The following is a 22473-nucleotide window of genomic DNA, read 5'->3' on the forward strand; positions in this document are numbered from 1 at the left end:
CAGCAGTGGTACTCAAACTTTTTCACATCAAGGACTTGACATAAATTAGACGACGAACCCAAAGATTTTGTCCCAGGGTCCCCTATCTGATAAGAGTTTTGCTTTTAGATGTTATAACAGCAAGTGTATGAAACCTGATTCCCCTTTTTTGCTGGGAAGCCCCTGAAACTCCATGAAGTGGACCCCGCTTTGAGAAAAACACTAATTTATAGGCTCCAATACACCTGATCGAAGTGTCAGTAGTGACAGTGGTATCGCTGCGCCATCACAAGCGATGTGCTACTTGTTGATGAAGTAGTGATATGACTCTTAAAGAGATGAGCTAGAGGTGATTGTAATCTAAGCAGAGCAGAGCTTTCTTGCAAGCATCAGGTGGATCTTACATAAAACCAGCACTTAAGTCTGCAGGAGATAAGAGCTTCCTCTGCTGTCCTGAATGAACTGCACTGAGAATGGACTAACTGAGCACACTACCTCCATCTCATGGTCAAAGGTAGTACAGCAGATGAACAATTGGGATCATGCACGCTAAAAGAATGCTGCTGGTCAGCAAGTCATGTTGCAGGTGTGGATACCCGTTTATGAAGTATGCACCTGTGTATGTGAGGCAATGCAGCTCCCTTTGTAATATTGTGTTTCACTTCCATCTATTCATGTGTGTTTTCTGTTCATTTTATAGCAGAGCAACTTTGTACAAGATCAAATCTAATTGTAGTATTTTGGGTTTGTTTCTGCAACAGTGGAAGGAAGCTTTAACTCAAGGAATGCTCACATGCCTTCTTACTGAAAACTTGGGGAAAGTAAACTTAAACATCTGCAATTCAACAACAATAATTAAATTCTATCAGCTGATGAAGATCATATATGACTGAAGGCTCTAAAACAGCTTGTAAATGGATCTTGAGGGGAGATTGTTTTGTCAGCTGGTGATTTCCAGGTTGAGAACTTTTCATTAGATTAAATGCTTGCGTCACACAATGAATAACTGAACCACATGTAATTCTTCTACAATTGATGTCCAGTATTATGACCTTGAGCTACAGTACAATAGTTATTCATAATACACCCCCATATGTCATATTTGATTAGATTTTTGTAGTCACGGTAGCGCAGGACTAAAACAAATATTATCTTTTCATCCACAAAGGAATTTGTTCTACTACTGGATCAGATTAAATGAAATATGTTAACAGCTGTTTTGGAATTTGAATATTGCATGCATATGTTCGTTCGTCAGTGACCTGAACACACACACACACACACACTTTGTTGTAAGCTTATAGATGGAATAGACTGAAGGGTTAAGGGAGAGACAGTTTAACACAGTGATGTACAAAACTATGTTTTATTTCAAAAACATCCTCATTGAAACATTGAATAAGCACTGAAATATAATCATTAAAGATGTATTATGTAAAAGCCTGTAAATGAAGATAAGGCCTCAAATATGCATAATTAACAGTGCAACGGCTTTGGTATCAATAAGGTTAAATACTTCATTCATATTCATATATTACATGATTACACATTTGAAAATAAAAACAGCGATAAAAGCACAAAGATTTTTGAGACGTTGATAGCCGTTAAGCTTACCTTCATATAACAGTCAAATATAAAAAATAATAATACATGCTAGAATTAGAAATGATAAAACAAAAAATTTACAACACTCTAAAAAGCTTGTTTGGATTTTGACTGAATACGAATCAATAATCTCAAATTTAAAAATCCACAAAATTCTAAACTGAATATGACATCATTAGAAAGCGTCTCTACAGAGAAACAGAGGTGTGTGAATGTGAAGCCCTTTTTTAGACCTGAGGGAACAACACATGTTGGACTGGGCTTATAAAACATTTGGTTTTAACAAAATACAAAGAATGACACAAGTGCTCATCACCTGTCAGCAAAAAAAAAAAAAGTCTTTGCATCTCTACTGCTTACACTGTTAGTGAAGTGTTCTACTCAGCTGGCTGAGCCTTATTCTTCTTGTTCAGGATTTTGCGGAGGCTCTCGGGCATCAGGTAGGGCCTCTCTGCACTGCCATCGTTCCTCTCAAGATCCTCCACTGAAAGGAGATGAAATAAAAATGACATTAAACTGAGGCAACTGGAATCACCGCTTTCTTTTCAAACAAATGTTCATATCTGGAGAAGCAAAGATAACTAGGCTTGTTTCCAGGTATCTATTTGCATTTAACAAACATACTGTACATAGTTCACTCACCACCAACATGCAAAAAACACCACCAGAGCCATCATTTAAATACTTTAAATTCCTTCATTATATACAGTGGAGACTCACTATGATATCAAATACTGTTTATTAAAGCAGCTACACACATTCTTTTGTTAAGAGGTACTGAATGTAAAACTATACTGCTGTATAGTTTTTTAAGAAACACCAGTTTTAATTAATACAAACACTAATCAGTTATGGCTTAGTGTGAACATAAATTAAAGTGCATTCAAAGTACAGCATACTAAAAGAAGTAGCTCTGATCACCGTGTGTTTCTGATTGCATAAAACTGTAAACAATTAAGTACCCTTACATTTTTTAAGTCAAAACTTACAATCCAACATTAGCACTGTAAATTAGGCACATGAATGGCTTCAAGTTTCTATTGGTCAGTGGCAGTGAGAGGAGAGGGAGGATAAAAAAAAGGCAAACGCACAACTGAGAAACTTTCTAAACTATCGAAGTATCATCAACTCGTCATTAATCATGCAACTAATTACCCACATACGGTATTTCTGTGCACATTAGTCAGAGCTCACTATTTGAGACATGCTTCAAGTTCAATTAAGAAAACAAATGCTCTCCCATGTTTCCTCATGTTGAAAGACAGATAATATTATGCACCACTCAGTTGTGAGTAAAGGAGCTTTGCTGCCACCTTCAGGCATTGAGTTCAGTAGTTGAAACTACCATCTGCTTCTGTGACAGGATGTGACATAGTTTAGTGCAAAAGGAGAATGTCCCAAATGGGCAAAAACAAAGTATCAGCTCAGTCCTTTTTTAAAATTAAGAAACTTAGTTATTTAAAAAAAAAAGTCTTGGCATGGATTTTGTTGTGCCTTTAATTAAGTAACCAATGTGAGAGTCTTTGTTAAAAAAAACTCTTCCTCTCTAAGCTGCATCCTCCTCCTGAGTCTGCTGCTCCCTCGCCTGGACGTCTTCATCGCCATGTTGCTGAGCAGAGGATGAAGATGGATCCTCAGCCTTGTTCTCCCACAGAATCTCATGGAGAGTTGAGGGCATGTAAAAAGGCCTTTCGACTGAACCGTCATTGCGCTCCAGGTCTTCGCCTTATTGTATGTGTGTTTGTATTTGTATTTGTGCGTGTTAATGTATGGAAAAGAAAATCAGTGTTGAAACAAGGTTTTTTAAAAAGGTGTTATAGGGCCAGCAGGAATGAGAAAGAGAGGTGGTGGATTGTGGGAAGTGATAAAAAGGAAGGGAGAGACAAAAAGAGAAAGAAAGTCAAATTGCAAGCAAGCAAAGGCACCCACAACCATTTCTTATTATCAAAGTTATAGTTTAACTCCAAGCAGCAGCAATTTTCAGATTAACACACTGTAAGCCACACACTGTTACTTTGGAATGGTTAGAGTTTAAGGTGTGGAACACCATGTTCATGCAGTTTACAATTAGTGACAGCCCAACACCGAAAAGCAAAGTGAGAATTCAGGAGTGTGAGGAAAGTTTTGATTCAAGATTTGCAATTTACATCCGATCTGTTGCAACATGTCGTCAATGTTTGTTTCTTTTCTGTGGAGTCCATCTGACACAATCTAAAAAGTTACACATGGATGTCGGACTTACAGAAACAGAGGAACAGGGTGTCCACACACATGGAGTAAACACTGAAGAATCCATGGGCGATGAGGTAGGAGCCAACCACCACAGTCTGATGAGGACACAAGAACCATAAACACACAAGGCACATAGAGCCACATAATGGATCAGCACAAACAACTAAATTACACCCTAAGTCTGTTCTGTTTTTGTTAACATTAAAATAGTTTTTCCTAAACAGAAGCAGCAGCACACTCACCAGGATAGGCACCCAGTAGTAGTGGAGATTGGGAGCTGTATTCTCAAAGGCCTTCACTCTCCCAGAGAAGAAGAAGAAAGAAAAGATACCTGTGGAAAGAACAGCAAAGACAAAAGTTTTAGCATTATTCTTAGTAGATAGTTGCTGTGACTTTTCTTACTTTTCACTTTATGTGGATTTTACTTAAATATTAAAATCTCAGACATCCACTGTATTCATATCGCAGCCATTACATACAATGTATTCCAATGTCAAAATGCTCAATATTGCACATTTGTCAACTGCAGTTAAGATCATTAAGAAAATGTGTCATTTGTATATCAAGACCTTTTTCAGTCAGTGTAATTATTACACACTACTAGTATATTGTCTAAACTCCATGTAGACTTCAAAATGTTCTATTTTGCACAGTGACAGACTAAGTATAAGCTCATTATGATAACCTGTACAGTTAAATAGTTAAATACACAGTCTAATGAGTCTTTGAAGCCTTATTTCATAGTAAGTGTTGAGTCTTAGTATGACAGTAATGTGTAATATGAACAGAATGACAGACTCACCCACAAGCCCAACAATGAGCAGTTTTCCCAAAAACAACAGGAAATCAGTCACTTTGTCCAAGACTGCCACCCTGGAGGATTAAAAACAATCATTTATCCTTTGCACACAAAAAAAGGAGAGACAAAAAATGATAAATAAATAAAAATATATATTTATGGACAATTTATACAGTAGCAAACAGCTTTTAAATTTACCTGACCATGTTCCTCATGAGTAGGAAGAAGGCATCTCTAGCAGATGTGCAGAAGTTTTTGCCATATATTGCCACCTAGAGGCCAAATGCACTCATTACATTAAAACCAAACAAACATTTCAAATGATACATGGTGTTTCTGTTTGAATAATGTCAGGGAGTAAATGGGGAACTCACCATAATGTAGGCATTTCTGTTTATGAACTTGATGAATTTCTCTAGACACCAGAAGCAGCACTTCAGACAGCACAACAGGAACTTGGCAAACTTATTTTGGGCTCCTGTGAATGATATAATTGACAGGTTAAGTGAGCCGTTATCCCCAAAGAAGCATTAGACATTGACAGGTTAGTTGCAATTTGGTTCATTAATTAAAACTCAGAAAGAAACACTGTGCCACCTAACAAATTCTGTTTTACACTGCTGACATTTTTTAAACAAAGTGAATTGTCTCAATAAGAGTAAACCCTACCAGCTCTATCAAAGGTTAATGCTTTTTTTCCAGGTCTCTATGTTATCCAAACATCTACATGATATTGTACTCCACAAAAGTAGCAAACCTTTCAGCTTGTGGTCTAGATACTCCAGGAGAACCCTGATGATTTGAACAATTGAGAGGATGAGGGAGCCAAACGCCAAAGTTCCTGTATGATACCTAAAACAAGGTACAAATCTCATGTGGAATAATGAAGAAAACAAACATGTAGCATGGATGTTGGACGTACCACGTAAGTCATACACACCTGAGAGATCTCCCTAGGGCAGAGAACAATGGGAAGGCGGGCATGTCATCTGGTTTGACAAAGGCCCAGTAGTATGAGGCAAAGGCCCCAGCCAATGTCATCTGTCCTAGAGCTGTGACGAAGTTGGCACACCAGAAGAAGAGGAAGACGTTGTAGAACTGCAGACCGATCAGGTATTTGTGGTAAACGGTCTCTCCACCGTAGAAGGCAAAAAGGCACTCGGAGTCAGGGCACTCTTTTTTCATAGAACTGGTCGTGTAGTTCTGAGCACGGATACAGGTTATAGTGAGAGACTGTATGCACACAGTGGATATCCAGAATATTTCTATTTAATGGGACGATGCAAACATAAATGTTCATGTAACCTGGCCACCAAATAGCTTTAAGGAAATGTTGAATCTGTGACGATTCGAAAAATACATTCTCAAAGCTAAAGTGAAGAATCAGGGTTCAACAGGTCTAAAACAAAGATTGTTCAGGAAGTGCAGGGAGATAAAGAACTGCCTGATTAAAAAAAAGAGATATAAAAAGAGAAAACTTACTGCTGGTTCACAAGTTTGTCTTGAGTACTCGCATACCGACTCATTGAAGACTTTGTAGATGGGTTCATTCGAGGTAGACAAGAAACTGATCACTATTTGTCAAGGACTACAATCAGAACAACTTAAAAAGAACCATGATGATACCTTACATTATATCAAATTCAGCTGACACTCCTCTCCTCAGGTCCATGTCGATGTGTTTGAACCTTACTGCCAAGCTAATTTCTGCTTCATACAGTTGCACACACAAAATGAATTCTCCATAGAGCACCATGTCGCACCTTGCTGTCTGAACCGACCTTCATAATGAACTGGATGGTTTTTCAACACATACTCTCACTGAGCTGCCAGATGGTGGTTAATTGCTTGAGTAACAGAGCCCCATGTGTTGCACTTTCTCTACCTGAGTCTTCATGTTCTCTGCCTGCTATCCCCATGACAGTGACAGGGCATACCAAAAGGTGCACCAGTAAACCCTGATTAATTGTAACATTTAGTAAGTGAGTGGAAAGGATACACAGCAGTGACTGCCCAGTAGGCGATGACCATGGCCAGGAGAACAAATGTGAACAGCGGGTAGAAAAGGGAGCACATCACATGTCCGATAGCTCTGTGAACACAACAGCAGCAGCACATTTTAGTCCATTACTACGAGTCACTCTAAAAGGTTGTTTTTAATAATTTAACATCTAAACATTTATTGATCTGTTTTTGCACTCTTAACCCATCCTCTCAGCTCTAATGTCATGTCTGACCTGCTGGCTTCTTTGATGAGAGCAACAGCAATGAGGAGCCTCTTTCTGAGGAAGATGAGCAGGAGGATGATGATGACCTCCACGATGGCGAGGATAATCACTGAAAGGAGAAGGGTGGAGTGGTCATGTTGGTGTCCCAAATATAGAGCAACAACTATAAACATGTAGAGTGTGTACTGTGTACTTACTGAAGGCCAGCCAGGTCTGTCTAATCTGCAGGTAGACTGTAAAGTCTGCCTGGAAGCCCAGTTGTTGTAGAGTCACATTAGAGCCCGCGGTTCCCTTCAGGGCAGCATACTCCATGTAGCAGTGGAAGATACCTGACCAGCAATAATAAACACATTAGAACAGAAAGAAATTACATTTATTAAAAAGGCAGTGGTTAGCAACTTCATTGTTTAAATAGAAAAAGGGAAGCCATGTTCAACAGCTCCCCTTTCCATGACTATGTATGAGAAAATACAACTTTGGACAGCAAACATCAGAGAAGCTTCTTCAAAGCCTGAAAGAACACTGGGGTCTGTTCCAGAAAGCAGGTTTATCATAGTTATCTTATAGTTATCCATAATTATCATATCCTATTGGACATTAAATGTGAATATTCCTGGGAACAGGATTTTGTTGGAGTTAAAGCTAAATGTGGTTGAAAAAGGACCGTTTTTAACAACATTCAGTGAAATATAGCCATTAAACATGGCTGTTAATGTTAAATAGACATCTAAACTAAAACCTATTCATAGTTTTAACACCTTTTTAACTGCAAGTCAAAATTACTACTTGGTTGGCCTATTATATGCACACAATCGGCCTACACACACAAATATCTATAGCACTAGATTACACTGGAAGCCCTTCCCTTTGAGCTCCATGGATGATGCTGTTTTTCCATTCACCATGCAAGCATTTAACTCAAGCTGTGTCCAAAAATCACACTACACACTCAGTCAAAGCAGCACGCTATCCTCCCACAATGCAGTGCCCAAAGGAAATAGACGAGCTGCTTGCAGCTGAAAAACATTTAAACTAATCATGTAATGTGGTGAAAAAGCCCTAGAAACATCTCAGAAAGAAAAAAAACAGACAACAAACTTTGTGAAATTTAATTGATCGTGGCATTCTTTGGGTTGCAGTTTGAAGCCCCCAGGACAGGAAGTGCGCCAGACTTTGAGCCAATTTGACATAGTGGCCAAACTGTGTAATTGCAACTTCTAAGTCCAACAGGGGACCACAAAGCATTTTACCCCACATAATCATACAGCTATAAAATGACACTTGAAAGAAAAAAAGCGTCACAAACCCTGCAAAATGGCTAGTTTCACTATCTGAATATGATCCATTCAGTCTGATAACTTCTGGAACGTTGGACTTGTTTTATTTCCATTTAAATTAACTGGGAGTTACTTGGCCAGCAGGAGTCTCTGGTGAGCATGCTCTTTGAGTGCATCGAGCCTATAAAATGCATGCAGGATGTTTCCATCTTAGTAGTTTCTTTACAGCAGGAAGTGGCTTTTGTGACTTGCATTACAGAGCAACTTTCATAGGAATTAATGGAGCCCCACCCTGACGCTGTAATCAATTATGTATCAATGGTTTCAAGTCTGACAACTCAGGTGTTGCAGCATTTCCTGTTGTAATTTCCTAAGAACTGTATGCTATAAAGATTGTTTATAGTATATGATGTATATTATTAGTATCTTGTACATAATTGGGACATGACATCAGAATTAACTAACTCAGAATAGATTAGAACTGATTTCACTTTGATCACTTGTTTTGGAACCAAACACCATCTAAGAGTTGAGTTGAGGTTCAGAGTTTGCTTTCTGGACCAGGGCCCTGTAGTGCTGAGCCATTCTGAATTGAGTATGATAGTGAAGATAATGACAAAAGTCTTAGGTGTTTTTTCGAGCCTTACCATATCCTATGACCAATATCACCATGACAATCATCACCCAGACCATGATCCCTGCCAGGAAGCGCAGGAGGACGATGAAGAGCAGACTGGTTAGCATAGCAATAACCAAGCCTCTAAAGAGAAGGGGGGACAGTGGACGGTGTGAGAAGAAAGTGAGCAGTGAAACCAGCTGATGTTTCATTCTTCGAAAGACAAACTACATTAAAGTGAACGAGAAGCGGGAAGCAGATTTGTAAATGCTGGGTTGGAGACTTACATGAGGATCCAGTACCAGGACTGCGTGTAATCCTCAAAGATTTTCATAACTGTCTGGCGAGCTTCAACAACCACAGTGGCATTCCTGTGGAAGGATTACTGTGTGTTTATCTGTTAAAGCACTCTGGAGCTCCTTATTCAGATAATATGTGGTTGAATGTGGCAGGTCGGGACAAATCACAAATCCTATCACAGCTATTTCAAGCAGCTATGTACTACTACTTCTGTATCACAATAATTCTAATGAGGTACTCACTTGACTCCATCCACAAGATCTTTGGCATCTCTTATTTTTCCAGTTTCATCTTCAAAATGAGTGTCGTTACCCACAGTTATCGTCCCTCCTTTCAGGCCCAAAGCTGGGAAGCACCTGCGGGTGACTGGTGGACAGCAGAATGAAAGACAAACATTTAAAAAGCTGGCCAATCTAAAAAAATAAAAGACAAAAAAACAATTGAAAAGGCAAAATCTCACAGAATACACTTTTACTCTTTACAGATCTACACTGGATGAGATAATAAGTGTAAAATGCAAGACAGACAGAGCAAAGCGGAGAAGAAAGTAGGTTATTTGATGCATACATGATACATGATGAACAGAGATTCAACTCACAGGGTTTGCTGGGGATCAGCATGGCAGGACACAGACCCAACTTCAGGATTTGTGGTATACTCTGAAACACAGAATATCCACAGATGAAAAGGTGTGTGTGAAAAGCTTTTGACAATCTATATATATCTAATCCATCACCAAAAAGACTACCAGCATGACTTTATCATTTAAAACCTACCATTGTATTAGTCACACCCTCCTTGCAGAAGTTCTTGTAGTAGTCAAAGTCATTTTTGTTGGAGTAGGCTTTGACCAGCGTCATGAACTTGTCAGGGCACTTCTCCACACACATCTAAAAAAAAAGGACAAAACAACAAATCCAGCAGATAGGGAAGAAAAAACATGAAATGGTCAGTATTTGGATAAAAAAAATGGCACAGCAGGAAGATTTAAAGTCGAGACCAGCTATATATATATAAAAAAAGCAGAAACAAAAGTAACCCCCGGCAACACGAGAAAAGAGAAGAGTGATGTTCTCACCTGTGAGGTCGGACACTGGAACTCCAGCAGCACCATGGGGCTGGCACACTTCATGATGTTGAAGTAGAACAACAGCCGCTTCTTCCTGTTGAATGCAGGAAAAAAGCGCATCAGAACTTTACAATACAAAAGAGTCAGAGGAAGCAAACACTGAAAATGAGGCTGAGAGAAGTGTTGAAGTAGGAACCTGTTACTCTTAGGTAAAACAGTCACTTCATCTTTTCTATAAAGAATTATATCATTTTGATTGTGATAGATGTCCTCCAAATGGACACAAAGTTTCTGGTGTGATAATTACAAGATGCAAAAAAGAAACATCCATCCAGTTGCAGCTTTTTATATGTAAATTAATGATGCAGTCTATTTCCATGGATATATAAGAGCTGACAAGGCATGGTTGTCAAGAAGAGAGGGGACTTACTCCAGTTCTGGATTTATATATTTGATCATTTAAACCAGCGAGAGTGTTAGAAATGAGAAACTAGATTTTAGCGAGTCTGCTGGATTATAAATGTGTCAATGCACTTGTTTTCTGATGGATGTGATAGGTTTAACCACAGACTGACTTTCATAAATGAGAAGATTGTGCTTTTTAAAAAAAGTTGTGAGAATTCAGAATTTGAAAAAAACATTTGAATTTTTTTTTTTTTTTTGGAACCAATTGATGGAGTAAGATGAGGGATTTTATTACCTAGAGAATGTTCTAAAAAGATGGTTGTAATATTATACGTATATGTGTGCAATTTTTGTATGCAAGAGTGATGATATTGTGGTTGTTCTGATGAACTTTTTTATACTTGGTATCTGTGATGATTTATCTGTTGGAGGAAACTGGGAACAGCCTAAGACACCACCCTGATAACAAGGACAGATAGCGGATAAAGCACAATAAAGCATCCAGTACTGCAAAATAGTTGTGTAATGCATTTTGATTTCCATGGAAGCTCTGTGTGTATGTGTATGTGTATGTGTGTGTGTGTGTGTGTGTGTGTGTGTGTGTGCATATTATCAAAGGAAGAAGAAGCTCATGTCCAGCAGAGTAACAATCAGATATATATTTGGAAAGCAACTCACTCAAGTGGGGTGCCGGCCTGCCCACAGAAGTGGCCTCGACTGTCTGTGGGGTAGATCACCTTCCTGGGGTCACCCTGGGACCAGGCTTCAAGCACAAAAAAAGGTAAAAGAGTTAAGGTAAGAGGTAAGAGGTAAGAGGTAAAGAGTACATAAAGTTGTCTTTTTATAGGTAGATTTTGGGTTGTGTTTTTACAAGTAAACCAAATTGTAGTGCTGTTTTCTTACCAAGTATTCCCACTGCAATATAACCCAGTATGGCGAGGATGAAGAGGATGCAGCACACAATGTCCGTGCAGCCCCTGGAATGAAGACAGCAAAAGGTTAGAGGGTTGAAATAAACTCTATGGACTCTTGTTTGTTTTGGTAAAATCACACCACTGTCTCACCTGTTCTGGATCGGGCCCTTGAAGGTCGGGTCATACTTCCTCGGCTCGCCTGTTAAAAAAAGAAAGAAAAAAAGTCAGCACTCAGAGTTCTGACAGCGTTGCTTAGCGAGAGATCCCATGCAACTGAAACACGACACCTCTGAGCCCCTGTGTGTGTTAGCTGCTCATACACCTTGCACTCACTACTGAGTCATGAAGGAGCAGCCCTTATATAAAAAATGGAGTTGATTTATAAAAGGTTAAGAAACAGTGCGGCCGAGGTCATCCACCCACACTTCTGTCAGATGACTTTTCCCTTCAGGTAACATGACAGATTCCTCCCTGCTGACTAAGCAGAGGCAAACACAACACAACCACTAGAAGGGCCTAAATCATTTAGTGTTGTGCATTTAGTTGAGGCAATAATGTCATGCTGAAAGTAAATTTATGTCAAAACTGACTTATGTTAAAATTGTGGACTCAAGCTCTTCCTCAAGCTAAAAAAAGCACTCAGAATACACTTTTTTTGGTAAAGGATTATGTCATTTGACAGTTCTTGTGATTCTTGTGTAGGGTATTTCATCACATGTTGGGAAGAGTTACTGGTATGTGAGGGAGGAGGGAACAACAGAGACATGGGTTCAACTTTACTGAACTTCCAATAGACTAAATATGTTCATTAATACCCATATTTATTTTATGTTATGTATAAATATCCTGTACTGTATCTGCTCTGTGATATGCTCCAAAAAGTAAACAAAGATTTGAATTATTCAAAACAAAAAAGGAAAAAGAAAAGGTGGTTATTGCTTAAGGTTATTTGAGGTCAGCGTGTCAGAAACACAAAACAGAGCATCTCTTATGTTCTTATCTAAGCAAATTCATCCTGCAGCTCCTACATAAAACTCATCAGGGAACTTTAATTGATAAAGGTTTCACTAAGCTGGCTGGTGGCGCTCTCCAGGATGGAAATAAGAAAAGCAGTGTACCATATTATTGTTGAAGAGCAAAGAAAATAAACACATTTTTAAAAAGCCCGCAGCTCAGAAACACACAAATGATGGACTCATATTCAAATTAATTAACATATTGACGTCACGCCGGATTCATCAGGTTTCAATCCTCTCCGACCGCAGCATGCTTATATATATGTACATGTATAGCATGTAGCATTAAATCCTGAGTCTAGACGGAGGGAGGATGATATTATCTGTGGCGTCTTTGCATATTAATTATGTATACAGTCAGGAGGGACGATGCTGCTGCAAGCATTTACTAGACGAGCTCTTAGAGAAGTCACAGCTTCCTGTTAGACTGACTATAGGTGCATGTATTTAATAAACATGAAAGGATGCTGGTACATTCTTCTCTTTTGAATATAAACATGTAAATATAAGACTGAGAAAATTGAGACTTGAACAGAAACACGTAGCTGTAGCAACTGACTGTGTTTACTGCTCCTTAAACACACACACACATACAGCACAGGAGCAGAAAACACTGATAAAAGAACTGCCTGCTCTCACACACACACACACACACACACCTGTGTAATCAGTAGAGGTTGCCAGCAGCAGGTTCAACACAAACACACACACACACACCCATACTTTTCTCCACAATGTTGACATGCTGATACTGACGCTCCGGTTTCTGTTTGATACATTTTATCTCAGAGTCACCTTTTAAAAAAATCTGATTTAACAATAAAAACTTAAGAATTATTATTATTATTATCACGCTTGAATTCAGAATGAAAAATATAACTTAAAAGTAAGTAGAAGAGTAGAGTAGTTACCATGCTTTCCATAAAATTCTCCCTCTTCTTCAGGCATCTTGTAATTTCCTTTCTGGGTGAAATGTTACAATGTAAAAACTCTGTTACTCTCCTTCTTCAGCCCCCCGTTTATGCCGCTCCCTCCTTCTTCTCTTTCAGTTGGTATAAAAGGGAATGAGAGCGGGAGGCAGAGGCAGGTATTGTGTTAGGAGAAACCAGTTCAACCTGTCCCCCAAGAATAGCTGTGAGACAGCCGGCAACCCCGCCTTCGGACTTCCCTGTTTATCCTGAAAACAAGGAGTTCTTTTCCAATCTGTGCTCCACCTGTGCATCTCCCCTCCCTTCTATCTCCTCCCACACTCCACCAAAATCAGCTCTTTCCCTCAGGTTTTTTTTCTGTGTTCCTCATCCACAGAGAAGGCGTGGACTCTTACTTGTATAAAAGAGAGAAAAGGAGAAGTTGTGTAGATGTTATCAGAAACATGTGTTTGCTAAAAAAAATGAGGAGGGGAGAATTCTTGCCTTCCGGTGGTGTTTCTTTTTGTGTGTGTGTGTAGCTGCTGCTGAAGTGGAGGAATGATTAGCTTTCTGTCAGTTTTGTGATGTCGACTAATTGCTGTTAAACCTCCTCATGGGCAGTTTAAAAAACATCCACAGTTTTCTCCCATCTTGTGGAGACTACGCAGTATTGCACAAACAGCTGTGCTTTACTAGCTCCTGTTTTTTTTCTGCTTTTACTGCATTGTAAATTTTCCACAGACAGACTCAAATGCCATAAATGCTGTATGTTTTGCAGATGCTGACAGAAAAATTGAAAATGGAGCCAGAGTGACTGAGCGTTTCCATCCATTTTGGAGCCCAGCGTTACTACACATGGAAACTCCTCATCTTGGCTTTTCGCTCTATTTTCCCCCCAGACAAAACAACTTGTTCATGAAGTGGCTCTCAAAACACAAGGCTGCTGGTTTCGAGGAGATTTCTTAGATGATAACACAAGATGTGATGCACAAGAGACGACAAATTAATACAATGTTGCTTCCATCTATTGTTGCTTACACTGATGTGGTGAGATAACCTGAGCTGACCTGGACAGGAAGGAGGTGAAGTTAAGGCTAAATAGATTTTCAGTAACTTTTTTAACAATAATAAATTGTTCTTGTGTCAGAGGGTATCAGGGTGGTGACAATGAGAAACTGCTGCAATGTGTTAAATGCCACCACTGTGCAACCGGCTGAGCTTTGTCAACAGAAAGGCATCCGCCATACGGGTCAATGACGTTTTGTTGTGTCCATGTGATTTAATCAAATTTAAAGGGCTTAAAATGTGAAAATAAACGTATGAATAACTTGCATACATTCTTTTTTTTTTGGACCCATCACAATTATAAGGAGTATGGCAAAAATGTCTAAGTGGTGTAACCATAAAAACTTTCTACCAAATAATTCAACTTGCTTAAAAATGCTAAATTCTCAATAAAACACCAGATCAGCTAGTTTGGCATGATCTGACATTATAACTTTTTCATATTAAATTAAGTAATTATTAGTATAAGTACACTTAAATACACTGTAGGTGGATCAAATGTTTAATATTGATCATTCTTTTGTGGTTACACCATTTGACATTTTCAGGAGCATTCAGTCTTACTTTTACTAAAAAACCTGAGGCTGCTTTTAAAACTAGTTATTGAGATATTTTTTAATTACTCATCTAGCCAACCACATTTTGTCACCGACTCATGTGTGTAAGAGATTAGGTTTAGTCATCACATGCTGAACAGTTTAGTCTTCATAAGGGTGCCAATTTACAGAGAAACTATCTGGATTAGAGCTAAAAAACTCTCTGACTCTCTGTGACACCAAAGAAGCTATTTGAATATGTCAACTTGCACTTTGGGAAATTATAAAGGGCATTTTTCACTACTTTATTATTTTTCATACTTTACTTTATATGTAGCCATAGCCTCTGCATTAGCATCCATTAGTTGAGAGTAACAATTGTACATTTTATAGTGCATTTGTGTCTTTCCGTCAGAAGCACAGTATTAATGTATCTATTATTTAACAGTGCTTGAAAGAAATGCTTCATAGGAACTCACAAACAGTCTAATGGCTGCTTAGATTATAATAGTTCCTGCTTCTGTTTATAATTAGAAGTAAAACTCAACCAATTTTTTTTTATGTGTTGTATCAGCTTCCTCCAGTCTTTCTTCTTATGGTGCAGTATTTATTTACTTTTATCTTGAGTGCCTCGTTCCTGTGCCTCCATGCTTCATTTCCTTACCACCACCCTTCACACCCGTATTAAACTATATATAAAAAAATCTGTTTCCACTGTGCACCGTGCAACATTAATGTGCTTTTTTTTTTCACTTTCTCCCCCTGTATCCAGAAGCCAAATTAAAATATCACCCCCACCCTGAGCCCAGCTGAGCCGAGACGCATTCTTGTATTTTTATCAACCTGCAACAATGTTAGATACGCTTATAGAATAGAGTGTCCCAGCTGAATTTTAATGAACTAACATTAACAAGAGCTATTTTTCACCGCAGATTTGCTGACTTGGCGCGTTTGCAGAAGCACAGGTGGAACTTATAACGCTAACGATGACAGCTTTTGTCCCAGCGACTCCAAAAGATGATCTGTTCCAGCTGTTTGACCGGTCCAAATGTGGATTCAACTCCAGACATAATGTTCCAATTATATCAAAAAAACAATATAACATTTCAACTCTAATTTTAGCAACTCTGGGGGATTATTTGGCGCTTTATAGCTTGTTGGGTCTGAGTCTGAAAAGCTGCTAAAATAAAACTAGAGTGAATGGCTAAAGTAAAGGCTTAAGAAAGGTTTGGATATACAAGGGTCACATGTAGTGGAAAAACACTGTGATATCATAGGCTGACAATACAGTAAGCAGACTGTAATTCCATGTAAAGGTTACAGCTGCTGCCCACTCTGCCTGTTTCCTGCGTCTGTCATTACAGTAGCAGGGTGGGGAGCGTTTAAGTCCAAGCTGAGATCTAGCAAAGGAAACAACACACACACACACACACACACAAAAAACACGTTTCTATTCTCTAAAAAAAAGTTTGGACGTGCATTTTTTTCACGCAGCAGCTGCAGTAGTTTATCAAAACATGACCTTTAACCTTCTCTACCACACTACATAATCCTCCCACATAGTTAACCCTTTAAATGTGAGTTCTCTAGAGACCCCCCTGACCTCAGACAGTCTAGGTTCCGCTTCTACTTCTGAGGAGCTGATATATATCAGTTGTCTCTGTTTTTTCCCTCTGTCAGGTTACTATTTCTGTAACCCGGACGACAGAAAGTGAAACCAAGATCTAATTCATACAAGTGAGCTTTGAGAATTAGACAGAAATAGAAGGTATAGAGTGCAAAGAGGAAGCAAACACTTCACGTCATTTTCGCAATGTGTGAGTTCCCTTCTCGGACACAAAGGCGTTTCTTGGGGAAATTACACTGTCCTCATCAATAAGGAGGGTCAGCGAGACAGGTCAAGATCAGCAGACACAGTACTGACTGGAAGAGGAGATTCACTGCTTCAACATCCAAATTACTCTGTATTTGTATCTTCCTCATCACACTAATTTCCCCCTGACCTTAATAGCCAATCAGTCTCGGCCTGCTCTGAAAATGCTTTTGTCGGAAAGTTGGCATAAGTGCTAGACTGTTAGCAGAGTCACGTGACCCTGTTTGGGTTGTTATTAGGGTATGACGAACACATTTAAGTGGAAATGGGTGGGCATGTTTTTAGCTTAATTTTAGAGTTAAATATTGATAAAAGAGGGCGAAGTCTGTAAATGTAGCTTGAGTAAGCTTTAATAAAGTGCAAGGACGTGAAAGAAAAGGTCACAGAGGCCCGAGATCACGTTTCAAAGTACTCTCCTAAATATGGCTTGTAATTACACACAATCTGGACCGGGGCATGGCTGCTTCAAATCCTGTCATTGAGGTTTCTTTATATATATATATATGTACATATATATATAATGTCAGCCTGAAATTACTCCAACATGTGGATCAGTGGGCGATCCTACAGCGTCCTCTGAAAAGCTCTTCCCTTGTGCAAAGTTAAAAAAGAGAAGTTAAACACTGTGGGAAATGTGTTTAGTTGCTTGGAACCAGCTCTCCAGTCTGTTTTTAAATGTAGGGTCTGGAGCCAGCAGCCGGTTAGCTTAGCTTAGCTTTAAGACTCCAATGAAAACAAAATTCATTCTATCGTGTTTATTTAATCTGTACAAAACCCCAAAATATGATTTTATTTTTTACAGTAGGGTTATGTGTCGTTCTATCTTTTGGGCTGGGAAGTGGTAACTTCAAGGAGTCCCTGCACGTTGCCTGGTAACCACTCCCAGTTGAGAATTAGAAGAACAAGAGGAAGATGTGGGATTAATAGTATCACTTTTGGTTTGGACGTAGTGGTTAAATCCACTGACCACATGTTTCATTTCACATATCTGACATAAAGCACTGAAGACCTGCTCACTTCAGTTATGTTTATCTTTAGAGCTGCAATGATTGGCCAATAAACTGAATAGTTAATCGATAAGAAATTGATTGGCACCTATCTTGAAAACCCATCAGTTGTCCAAATTATCTGATTCAAGCGTCTAAAATGTGCTTATTTTCTAGTTTCTCTGGTCTTCTATGACAGTAAACTGAATATCTTTGGGTTGTGGACTGTTGCTCAGGACTAAACAAGGTATTTCAGGGCTTTCTTCACCATGTTCTGACATTTAATAGACCAAACAACTCATCAACTATAATCAACAGATTAATCAATAAAGAAAATAATCCTTATTTGTGGCCATAATTTCCTGTCTTTGCTTGTTTTTGGCTGACACTGAGAAATATTAATGTGCGTGTCATACTGAAAGTTTGTAGACGCTCTTATCTCAAACCACAGTCATCTCTTGATTGCATCGCTGCCAAGTCTCAACCAAAGTCTCCCATGGGTCTAGATATAATTATGTGTCTCCTTATTTGTCATCCTGCTCCGTGTCGAACCGCCTGTATCTGTGAAAAACTCTTTTTACTTTTTAGTTATTCTGACTACGAAGCGCACACAGCATCATTCAGGATGGGTGGTAACGTGATTCAAAGGATCCATCGTGAGGAGGGGAAAGGGCGTGTGGGGAGAAGAATGTCGAATTTAGGAGAAATGTTGTTTTCCATTCCTTCTTGTCAACATCTGGCAATAGCTAAACATACCTTATATTCTCTTCCCGCGCAATATGAACTAGAATAATCACACAAAACTGAAACAGATCATTAAGTTTGTCCATGTGTAGAGAAGACATAGGTTATCGACCCCCAAAAAAAAAAAAAAAAAATCAAGGCCTTTCAGGAGTAAACATCCTCCCTACATTGATGTTTGCTTTCTTTCTTTTAATTATTTATAGTCTAATTTCTCTCTATTGTGTTCACTTCCTTTATGGAAAGTCTTCTTCTTCGCAAAAAAGGAAAGAAAAGAAAAGAAAAGATCTGCACATCAGACACAGCATACCAACAGGGTGTGTCACCATGAATACACAATTATAAGGGGTATTTGTGGTAAGGAGGGTATACATTACAATTGCAACCACATAGCATTGGACTCCAGGGTGGTAATCTGGGTAAGTATAGAGGTACTTTCTTAAAGACTACACAGATAGACTTCACTTCAATTATAAGAACATGTAGGCTTGTCTGTGTCTCTCATGTGAAACAGCAGCAGGAGAGACTGAAGGCAGCAGCTTGAGAAATAGAAACACATGTATGAGGTATTTTCTAATAAGCTTTGCTCTATACATAGCTGCCTGCCATACCAGTCTGAGGAATGTGGCAGCAACTGGACAAGGACCAGTTAAAATGGGGCATTGTACACCCTGACAATAAAAAACAGCAGCTTGCCTCTTAAAAACATGACAAACTGTATTCATGTAAGCGTTGCTATTTGGTAAGCGCAGTAAACTAACGGCTGCTCATACTGATAAGCTAATGTTTATATTTGTATTAAGTTAACTTGCAATAAAGCGCTAAAAATAGGAGACGTTATATTTTAAATGCTGAAAATAGCAGAGCTTTTCGCGCTCTTACCAAGAGTAATGTTATTGAGCAAGCCTAACCCTTCATATAAAGTCGCAGTGGTAACACACACACACACACACACACACACACACACACACACACAACAAGCTATCCCGGGACGAATAAAATGAAGCAATAAATAATTACCAAATTTCTGTCTCTCCTCCAGTTCCATGATTCAGGAGCTTTTCTTCCGGGGGGCTAATAGCTTCTCACAGGCGACGACTACAGCATATTTCCAGGCTTGACAGAGGTTATCGTGTGGCGCTTCTGTCCATTTGGATACTTGGGAGAAGTCCGCTCCAAAATCTTCACTGTCGTCTAACGTTTAAAGGGAGATTCCTCGGAGAAGAGTTCCAACCAATAAGAGAGCAGAGTTTTCTGATTGACGGGGCGCTCGACGAATCAGCGACGGGAAGGCGGGAGCTATATATATTTCTAGGGAAACGTCTAAAGGCTGATTTACCGTTAACCTAAACAGACGCAACTGTCAAGAGAGTTGCCATGACTGTATTATAAGAAAGAACAAAGCACCGAATTTAATTAATCTCAATTTAATAGCGAATTAGCAATTTTCTAGCAAATATGTAATGTAATTTTGATTGGTGTAGATGTGGTTGAATGATTTTTGCAATAGCCTACACAATGAGGGGTTACCAACACAGTAAGCATAAATATATGGTAATCATATGGATTTTTACAGAATCAGATGATAACATCTAGATCATTTGTGTTCGTCCAACGTAACTGATTCACAATCAAAATTCAGTTTCAACAACCAAGGCTGCAGCAAAGCACTGACATAGCATAACTTTTATAGGCCAATGAAATTCAAGACAACATTAATTATACACACAATCTATTCATTCATAATTCAATCTACAGGCCCAACATTGCCTGGTCTAACTCTGCACTGTGTGAGTCATGGCAGCTGCTATAGGCTGCAGATGTGGAAGAAGTATTAAGGTCATTTTCTCCAGTAAAAGTATGGATGTGGCAGCAATCACAACAGGGTGCCAGAGCAGGAACCTATTTTTGTGTACAGGTGAGAGTGTGGAAAAATGGAGATTTGGAGTCTTGGTTTAGGGTTTAAAATGTTTATATAGAAAACAACAAGATCAGACAGAGGAGATATGGGACAGGAACAAGCACAGGTGCATGGCCTTTTCTTTCTCTTCTTTTTTTTACAAGTTTCACTTTGCAGAATGTTCCCTTTTAGAGGCTAGCTGTACTGCACAGAACCCCATACTGTATAAAGTAACATGTCTTTTTTTTTGCCATTTAATATTTATCTCAGCACTCAGTGCACTCTTCACTTCTTTGCACTGTTTGTATCCTGTTTAGAGTTCACAGAAACTGATTCACCTGTATAGTCAAGATGGTTGAGTTGTTATTTTGTGTAAATACATTGACAGACAATAAATCTGTGAATCTGTGTCAAATTCCTTTTAAGGGTACTTGGCCACAAAGATGATTCTGATTTTGATTATGAACTGTATATAACTGTGGTGCATGGAGCGTACTGTTATATTGTTGTACTGAAGGGACATTCCTCTGATTGATCACATTAAGAGCAGCGTAGGCTACTGTTTACAGAGAATACTTCTCAGCCTGTAGAAAGAGGCACACCCTGATAATGTCATCGGGTTGCATTATTGCAAATGTAGGATTCATTGTTTTTGAGGGTTCTCCTTACAGACTCATTTAGCCATTTTTTTAAAATATCTGTTTTGTAAGTGCCACAACTTTATGGAAGTGCAATACTAAAACACTAAACTGCCACTAAAGTGCCATTTTAACATAACCATGCAAAAATCTTACATTTAGATTTTTTAAAGTAGAAGTATCATCAAAATCTGTTTTTTTTAAAAGTTAAAGTACCTGCTGATGCAAAATATTCTGTCAGAGGTACATTATTATTATATATTAAGTTGCATTTTTATTTCTGATGCAGTAACACATAAGTCGAGCAGCATTTCAATGTAGCTGGATGAGTTGCCAAGGAGCAAACTTCTTATTACTGCTGGCCAGTTTAACAACACATCAAATTTCATGTACTCACTTTATGTTTTTTCTTGCCTGATATCAGACAGAATTGTTAACTCTTTACACTCCGACAGAATCACTCAGCCCCCGGCAAATATTTTTTCAGAATCTTAATCTGCAAATTGAACAGTAGCCTAACTGAGCTTTGAGACAGAACAGTGCAGTTCTTCCCTCTGAAATCTAATAAAGAAGTCGCACAAAATGGAAATACAATTGAATTCTGCTGTGTAGAACTGTAGCAAATGTTTCTTTCCACCACTAATTCGAACAAATCTCCAGTTCTCTTTTTTTTAATGGCCTCACCCTTATTTCCATTTTTTAAATTTAATATCCTTTTTATAACTTATAAAAGCATTTTCAGAAAACACACTGGTACAACTGGCTGCAGTAAAACTGATATTATTCTTCCAACAATAAAACCACAACTGAATTGTACTTTATTGAATGCTGCACCCTGCTGGTACTATATGCCATATTGCCTTTTTTCAAAAAAAAAAAAAAAAAAAAAAGTCAATACTGTGAAATACTTATTAGTCTCCTGCAAGCAATATTGTCAGCAACAACTCTATATAAAATCTTGGATGGCTCTGTTAATGATAAATTGACATAATTTGGAGGGCACATCATCCAGCTGACAGGAGCACTGGTATGAGAACTACTGAACTACAAAAATGTGTCTACTGTGTCTGAAGCTTTCTTATATTCAGTCTATGGTCTGAAGGCTATTGTGAAGCTGTTGGCAGCAACTATCATCCTTCCCTGAAAAAAACGGTTGTCTTTATTCTGGGAAATGAAACATGAATATAGCCATGCCTCCATGACTCACGCCCCTGCTAATGAGCCAATCAGAATGTTTGGTTTGGGTTGGCAATAGTTGGAGTATCCTCTAAAGGCAGCCATGTTCAGTGATGATGGGTGGACACAAACAAAGACCTCACTTAATCACATATTTTACATGTATTGCCTCAATATAGACTAAAGGTTTGATTTTGTACATGAAGAGTT

The 22473-nt window shown here is 38.6% G+C and overlaps 1 protein-coding gene across 2 annotated transcripts; it reads right to left on the bottom strand.

Moving 5' to 3' along the window:
- Positions 1-1332: 1332 nt before the first annotated feature.
- LOC128378660 (choline transporter-like protein 2) lies at positions 1333-19724 on the bottom strand. 2 transcript variants are annotated; one of them, XM_053338224.1, is made up of 22 exons: positions 19570-19724; positions 11575-11623; positions 11414-11487; positions 11189-11273; positions 10115-10199; positions 9813-9926; positions 9635-9695; positions 9279-9402; positions 9024-9107; positions 8768-8880; positions 7041-7172; positions 6853-6952; positions 6615-6707; positions 6098-6182; positions 5556-5818; positions 5373-5467; positions 4990-5093; positions 4814-4887; positions 4619-4689; positions 4059-4147; positions 3827-3911; positions 1333-2068 (listed from the first exon to the last, which is right to left on the bottom strand). In XM_053338224.1, the coding sequence occupies exons 1-22, from the start codon at positions 19595-19597 to the stop codon at positions 1962-1964; spliced, it is 2115 nt and encodes a 704-aa protein (XP_053194199.1). In that variant the 5' UTR covers positions 19598-19724; the 3' UTR covers positions 1333-1961. The 2 variants fall into 2 exon arrangements, with proteins under 2 accessions (XP_053194199.1, XP_053194200.1); XM_053338225.1 differs by lacking the exon at positions 1333-2068 and adding an exon at positions 2264-3309.
- Between the last annotated feature and the right edge of the window lie 2749 nt (positions 19725-22473).

This window comes from Scomber japonicus, chromosome 18, assembly GCF_027409825.1.
Source record: "Scomber japonicus isolate fScoJap1 chromosome 18, fScoJap1.pri, whole genome shotgun sequence".
NCBI classification, from domain to species: Eukaryota; Metazoa; Chordata; class Actinopteri; order Scombriformes; family Scombridae; genus Scomber; species Scomber japonicus.